We start from the raw sequence: 7,585 nt of genomic DNA on the forward strand, positions 1-7,585 counted from the left end.
CAAAATAAGACATTGGTGGTAAGCAATATGACTATGATCACCCACAACTCTTTGTGTTCTATTCGTGCATATCATCTACGCATAGACCTGACTCTGATACCACTGTTGGGAACGTAGCATGTAATTTCAAAAAAAAATCCTACGATCACGCAAGATCTATCTAGGAGATGCATAGCAATGAGAGGGGGAGAGTGTGTCCACGTACCCTCGTAGACCGAAAGCAGAGGCGTTAGATTAACGCGGTTGATGTAGTCGAACGTCTTCGCGTTTCAACCGATCAAGTACCAACGTACAACACCTCCGAGTTCTGCACATGTTCAGCTCGATGACGTCCCTCGAACTCTTGATCCATCAGATGGTCGAGGGAGAGTTTCGTTAGCACGACGGCATGGTGACGGTGATGGTGATGTGATCCGCGCAGGGCTTCGCCTAAGCACTACGTGAATATGACCGGAGGAGTAAACCGTGGAGAGAGACGCCGCACACGGCTTGGAACAATTGGTGTGTCTCCAAGGGGTTCCTTGCTCACGTATATGAAGGAGGTAGAGGGAAGAGGTTGGCCCTAGGGGGCACGCCAAGGGGGGGATTCCTACTAGGACTCCTAGTCCTAGTAGGATTCACCCCCCCTCTTATTCCTTCTCATGGAGGGGGAAAAGGGGGAAGGGAGAGGGAAGAGGAGAAGGAAAGGGGGGCGCACCCTCTCCCCTAATCGAATTCGGACTCCCCATGGGATGGGGGTGCGGCCACCCCTTGTGGGCTGCCTCCCTCTCCCCTGTGGCCCATGTAGGCCCAATACTTCCCCCGGGGGGGGTTCCGGTAACCCCTCGGTACTCCGAAAAATACTCGAACCATTCCGGTGGCCGAATATCATCGTCCAATATATCAATCTTTACCTCTAGACTATTTTGAGACTCCTCGTCGTGTTTGTGATCTCATCCGGGACTCCGAACAATATTCGGTCACCAAAATACATAACTCATAATACAAATCGTCATCGAACGTTAAGCGTGCGGACCCTACGGGTTCGAGAACTATGTAGACATGATCGAGACACATCTCCGATCAGTAACCAACAGCGGAACCTGGATGCTCATATTGGTTCCTACATATTCTACGAAGATCTTTATCGGTCAAACCGCAATAACAACATATGTTATTCCCTTTGTCATCGGTATGTTAGTTGCCCGAGATTCGATCGCCGGTATCCTCATACCTAGTTCAATATCGTTACTCGCAAGTCTCTTTACTCGTTCCCTAATGCATCATCCCGTAACTAACTCATTAGTCACATTGCTTGCAAGGCTTATAGTGATGTGCATTACCGAGAGGGCCCAGAGATACCTCTCCAATACTCGGAGTGACAAATCCTAATCTTGATCTATGCCAACCCAACAAACACCTTCGGAGACACATGTAGAGCATCTTTATAATCACCCAGTTACGTTGTGACGTTTGATAGCACACAAGGTATTCAGGAGTTGCATAATCTCATAGTCAGAGGGATATGTATAAGTCATGAAGAAAGCAATAGCAATAAAACTTAAGGTTCATTATGCTAAGCTAACGGATGGGTCTTGTCCGTCACATCATTCTCCTAATGATGTGATACCGTTCATCAAATGACAACACATGTCTATGGTCAGGAAACTTAACCATCTTTGATTAACGAGCTAGTCTAGTAGAGGCATATTAGGGACACTTTGTTTTGTCTATGTATTCACACATGTATCAAGTTTCTGGTTAATACAATTCTAGCATGAATAATAAACATTTATCATGATATAAGGAAATATAAATAACAACTTTAATATTGCCTCTAGGGCATATTTCCTTCATGCAGGGCACCGACGGGGCGGAGGGGGGGGGGGCTGGGTTTTCGCGGGTCAGAGAGGAGAATTTACCACACCCTCAAAAGTTTTTAAGGGTCGAGCGCGTTTAAGGTTTCCGTTCGGGTCACTTTTTTCGTCCAAAACCGTAAACTGACGGTTATTTTGCGGGCCGGGGTGATATAAGGAGTGTGCTAGAGATGCTCTAAATCTGTATTGGCCTCAAGAAAGGGACACACATACTGAGCGACCATGCATGTGAGATTGGGACCCGCAGCTGTATGGCCTCTGCTGGAGATTTTTGTGTGGGGCACAATTGTGGTCATTTCGTCGAAGTCTCTTCATTTTCTGTATACATGAATGTTTACCGTTAGATTTCATGGATTTTAACACCCTAAATTTTGTATCTCCATCTAGTTAAAATTCTAAAATGTCAAAGGTCCATTTGAGTTGCAAGACAAATGTGTATGTTGAGGGTATGTTTGTTAGCTCTCCACAACCATGAACTCCCTTAGCACCGGTTACAAGCTTCTCCACAAGCCGGGCACCCCCTCCCGCGTCCTGGGCTCGCCCCATTTACTTTTCCTTAACCTACAAAAATTTCAGCCATAGTAACCAGCTAGGACAGCTCGACAGCTGTGCTTACTACTACTTCTTTCTCCACTTCTTGTGCGTCAAATTTGACGTTAGAAAAAAAGACAACGCCTTGTTTTCTATTTTTTCAGATTTCCTTTGGCTGTTTTTCTACTTATATAATTTTATCTTTCGCTTTCTTCTTTCATTTTCCTTTTTTAATTCGGTGAACTTTCTTTAAAAATCAAAAACTTTTCTTAAATGTGTGAACATTTTCTAAAATCAGTGCACTTTTTTTAAATACATGAACATTTTATTAAATTCATGAACTTTTTTTATCAAATCCGTGAATTTTTTGAAATGCATGAATGTTTTTCTGGATCCGCGACCTTTTTTCCAAATACGTGAACTTGTTTCAAATTCATGAACATTTTTTTTCAAAAGCTATGAACTGTTTTCAACTTTCATGAAAATTTTGAAATGTCATGTTTTTTTCAAATTTTGTGAAATTCGTGAACTTATTATAAAATTTCATGAACTTTTTTAAATTCACGCACTTCTTAAAGTTGGTGAGCTTATTTGGATTCATAGTCTTTTTTTTAATCCATGAACTTTTTTCAAACTCATGAACTTTCTTCAAATTAGTCATTTTATAGATCTGTGAACTTTTTTTCAGATCCATGAATTGTTTTCAAATCCATGAACAATTTCAAATTCACGAACCATTTTAAAATCCATAAAACTGTTTTGATTTCTCAGTTTTTAAGTCCGTAAACTCTATGGGTCAAAAGGTGAACGAGCGAAGGGAGCACTAAATGGGTCGAGGGCCAGAACCATTCCTAGTGTGCGCCAGCGAGATTACCTGGTGCAACGGGCGCCGAAGAGGAGCTCTCCACGAACTTCCCAACTCTCATTGCCAGCAGCCACCAACTAGCTTCTCACCAGAAATCCTGGAGCGAGCGAACGGTTGGAATTTTCTATATGACGCACAATGCCTCCAACTGTCGACGCTTTGCCCAGGATGTGTGGGCATGCGACCCTGGCCCATTTCTGCATTAAGCAGAGGGCGTTTTGGTTCTGGTTTTGGGAGGTTCGAAGCCAGTTTTTACCGGTTTGGAGGGCCTTCTAGAAGGTTCCAAGGCGGTCTCGTTGGTTTTACGGAAGCTTCCTATCTTTTTTTCTATTCTTTGTTGCTTTCTGTTATGTGTTTTCTGTTTACTTTTTCAAAAAATGTCCAGGATATTCAACATTGTTTGCGTTTTAAAAATATGATTGGAATTTCTAAAAATGTTACTGTTGTAAAAATTTGTTCACAAATTCAAAAAAAGTTCTGGGATTTTCAAATAAATATTTGGAATTTGAATAAGTGGTCATGTTTAAAATGTTATTCTCAAATTCAAAAAATGTTCACTTTTTCAGAAAATATTCATTTTTTCCAGAAAAAGTTCAAAAATTCAGACTTTGTCCAAATTACTCTTTATTTGGAATTTCCAGAAAAATAAAATTGTGTTTGTTTTTTAATAAAAAATTTAAAAATCTTCATACTTGATGAAAACTGTTCGGAAAATTTTAAAAATGTGCAGAATTTCCAATTTTTTCATAAATTTCATAAATTGTTATTTATATTTAAAAAATTGTTCAGATTCTAATTTTTTTGTTCAGTTTTCATTTTTTTTGCCTTTTCCGATTTTCTTTAAAAATTCAAAAACTGCTCGTGTTTTTAAAAAGGTTATTTTTCCATAAAAATGTTCTGAGCTTTTGAAATATGTACAAATTTACGGGAAATATTCGTGTTCATTTTTTTGCATCGCAGTTTAACAAATTTGCATTTTAGACAAAACGATCGCCCCCGCCCCCCTCCCCAAAAAAGCGCTCTAGTAATTGCCGCTACTGGACTAATGGTCCTGCCTAGTCAATGCGGGCCATGTGCGTCGGGCGCCTATTGGACGCAATTCGGGTCATATAGGAGGTGCCCAAACTATTTGGTTTGTTAGCTTCTCCTGCTGATCGACTAATTTCAGATGTGGCATGAAAGAGGGAAAGAGCTAGGCTCGATCAAGTTGGTGAATGCAATGACCCGTTTAGTTTCCTTGCGGTTCTGATTTTTTTTTGTTTAAAGTAATGATTTCAGCATGTACAGAGAGCATTATTAAGGGCGGATGCCATATTTTTTGCAGACGGAATAATTATGTAAAATTTAAAACAAACATGACAATCTAGATTATGGCGTGAGTATGAAGTTTCACATACTAGAGGCTAACGCGCGCTTCACTATGCCGTTCTTCACTCATGAAATTAACTATTTTATATCTATAGATTATTATGATAAGTTGTTTTGTTTTGATTTTATTTGTGTTTGCTATGTGTTTTAATTTTTTATTGGTGGTGTTTTCTTGTTCGTATATCATGTGGGGTTGCTGTTGGAGCATTCTTTTGCAAGAGAAGAGCGGAGTTATTTGATGCGTGGTTGTGAAGTCTTTTCATATTTTGGCCCTAGTGTCAGCCCGGTGGTGATTGTTTGAGCCTCTTGGAAGCTCTATTTTCACACTAAAACCATGGAATTGTTACTATGACATTCACATGGGTCGGCACACGAAGCTCTGGCTCGCTCAACTAACTCCCTGCCCCTCTCACTCGTTTATTTTTTTTCGCTCACCCCACTGCTAGCTCAGAAAAAATCGTCTATCTTTTTTTACCTGAAAATGTTAGTTAAATTAAATGATGTTTAAGGAAATTTAAAAATATTATGACTTTCAAAAACCATGAACTTTAGAAACATTCATGAATTTAATATATATTCATGGTTTAAAAAATGTTCACAAATTTAAATGGACGTGAACTTTACAAATATCCCCAAATTTCATCAATATTAACAAGTTTGATTTTTAAAAATATCTTTATGTTTTTGAAAGTACACAATTTTTAATAAGTGCTTATGAATTAAAACGTGAAAAAAAATAAAAGGAAAAAGAGAAGAAGAAATGAAACTAAACAACACACACTTACGCATGGGGCCCTAGTGACCCCACAACCCTCGAAGCATAGGAGCGCTTCAATTCAAGGGAGCTTAGTATCTGTATAGATTCTCCCCCCCTTAAAAAAAAGTATCTCTATAGATTTTATACAAAGAAAAGCCTCACATTTTGCATAAAGTTTGCAAATCAAAAGGAAAACATACATATCTTCAACATCAACCATGCCTCACCAACTTAGAGCCGTCGCAGTAGCTAGTTCTTGCCTAAACACATCCGTGTCGGCGAGTACGCACGGCCTGAACTATGTATACTCTTCACTTATTATTGCATGGAAAATGTGGTGAGCAACCTTTAAAAAAATACTCTTCACTTATTATTTTTATATGAAATGTACTCTTCACTTATTTACCAACCAGAAGTTCAACATAACTATCAGCAACTGAACGGGACAAAACCGATCTTCTGCGCTGTAACATCGTAGATCACCTCCGTCGACCGCTGCTGTGTGTTGCCGACAATGCTGAATGACATGGCCGTCGGCCTCGAGACGAACGCGAGGCACCCGATGGCCGGCTTGCTTGGGTCTGGGAAGATCATGATCCCGTAGAAGTTAAGGTCGAACACGGCGCCGTCTTTGAATATGAAGGACACCGCTGGTATGAAGATGGCGCTCTGGCCGGTGAAGTCATAGCACGTGTCGAGGATGTCGTATGCCGGCGCCGGCTTGTTCCCCTTCATGGTGAACTTGAACCGGTCGCGGAGCGAGGTGTAGGCCGCCGCGGGGAGGTACGTAAGGATCGTGCCGGAGTCGAGGAGGGTGCCCCCGTTCGTGAACAGGGACGGCGGCACCGGCAGGACGTAGCCGCCGATGTTGATGGACACGAGCTCGACGAAATAGAAGGACGGGTACTCTGGCTTCTTTACCATCGCCGTGTACTGGACCTGCTTGTTACCGGAGACCGGCGTGGAGCCGATGCTGAGGTACCCAGGCGTGGTGTTGAACGACGGGAGGCAGTATGAGAAGGTGCCGCCAAACGACGGAGCGGCCTGTGAGGGTAGGGAGAGCTGGCCACGGCCAAGGCCGAGGAGCCCGTCCACCTCGCCGAACCCGCCGTCGTTTTGCTCGCTGCATCCAAAAGCGAAGCTGGGGAACGTGCGAGAGGAGGAGAAGGACAGCGTCTCTTGGGAGAGGACGCCGGACGTGGACGAGCCATCGCCGTAGAGGACGGAAAACAGGCAGGTGGTGGCGTTGCACTGGCCGCCGGCGGCCGTGCACTCCGGCGTTCCGCAGGGCACGGCCTTGTAGGTGGTCGACTTGGTGGGGTCGAAGATGGGGTCGTGCTGTGGGTAGCAGTGGCCGGAGCAGGGCTGGCACTGGATCCATGATACGTCGCTGCCGGTGTCGAACATTATGGCGGACGACCGCGCCGGCGTCCCGAAACCGACAACCACTACGAACTCCAGCGTGTCGAGGGAAGTTCCCGTTCGGTCCGGGATGGTAACGGATGGCGCCTCTGCTGGTGCCGCGACAGATGGCCACGGAATATGGCTGATGTCGGGAGCTGGAGTCATGACCATGTCGTTTGAAGAAGCGAAGGCTGACCGCTGGAGCAGGGTGGTCAGACGGGCACTGTCGTGGAGGAGGATGTCGTTCTGGAGCCCTGCCTGCTGGAAGTCGGACCCGCTGCTGCAAGCGGGATGGATGGCAAGCTTGTTTCCAGACGGCGCAACTGTGGATCGTTTGCAAGCAGTGTCATCAGTAATTCAGTATCCGGAAATAACTGTCGCTCAAACGGATAACATCGGTAGTAGGGTAATATGTTCTATACTCCTACCTGTATGCGTGTCGGGATCATGGCAGCTGACTCGAGCCTTGGAACTGATGAGCTCGTCGAGGCCGACGGAGAGGTAGCGCGGGGAAGTTGCTGCCAGAGAGCAGCCGGAGAGAAGGGCAAACAGGACCAAACAGTGCCCGAGGGACCCCTGGCGCTGGGTCGACGCCATTTGCCTATCTAAACCAAGGGGTTGCTGACGAGGAGGCCAACAGAACCCGAATCCATAAATAGGCGGGGCTTCAGAAGAAAATTGGGCGTAGCTTGCAAGAATGGACTTCGGAGAAGCTGAGCACCGGACGACTAATGGTGGATGGAATTGAAAATGTCATTTGTTCCATCGGGATGTATGTTGCTGCGATGGCTACAAGAACACCAC

General features: G+C 44.1%; 1 protein-coding gene across 1 annotated transcript; it reads right to left on the reverse strand.

Annotated features, from left to right (window-relative positions):
- Window positions 1–5,806: 5,806 nt before the first annotated feature.
- On the reverse strand, window positions 5,807–7,378 carry LOC123126329 (aspartyl protease AED1-like). Its single transcript, XM_044546688.1, has 3 exons — window positions 7,210–7,378; window positions 6,299–7,104; window positions 5,807–6,106 (listed from the first exon to the last, which is right to left on the reverse strand). The coding sequence occupies exons 1-3, from the start codon at window positions 7,376–7,378 to the stop codon at window positions 5,807–5,809; spliced, it is 1,275 nt and encodes a 424-aa protein (XP_044402623.1).
- Window positions 7,379–7,585: the final 207 nt, after the last annotated feature.

This window comes from Triticum aestivum, chromosome 5D (assembly GCF_018294505.1).
Source record: "Triticum aestivum cultivar Chinese Spring chromosome 5D, IWGSC CS RefSeq v2.1, whole genome shotgun sequence".
Taxonomy (NCBI): domain Eukaryota; kingdom Viridiplantae; phylum Streptophyta; class Magnoliopsida; order Poales; family Poaceae; genus Triticum; species Triticum aestivum.

Bases quoted from the DNA above. Each gene is read 5' to 3' on its own strand.
- LOC123126329 (XM_044546688.1), bottom strand. From the start codon at position 7,378: ATGGCGTCGACCCAGCGCCAGGGGTCCCTCGGGCACTGTTTGGTCCTG. The intron at 7,105-7,209 runs GTAGGAGTATAG...AACGATCCACAG, and splicing joins TGATCCCGACACGCATACAG to TTGCGCCGTCTGGAAACAAG. The intron at 6,107-6,298 runs GTAAAGAAGCCA...TTCACCATGAAG, and splicing joins AGGTCCAGTACACGGCGATG to GGGAACAAGCCGGCGCCGGC.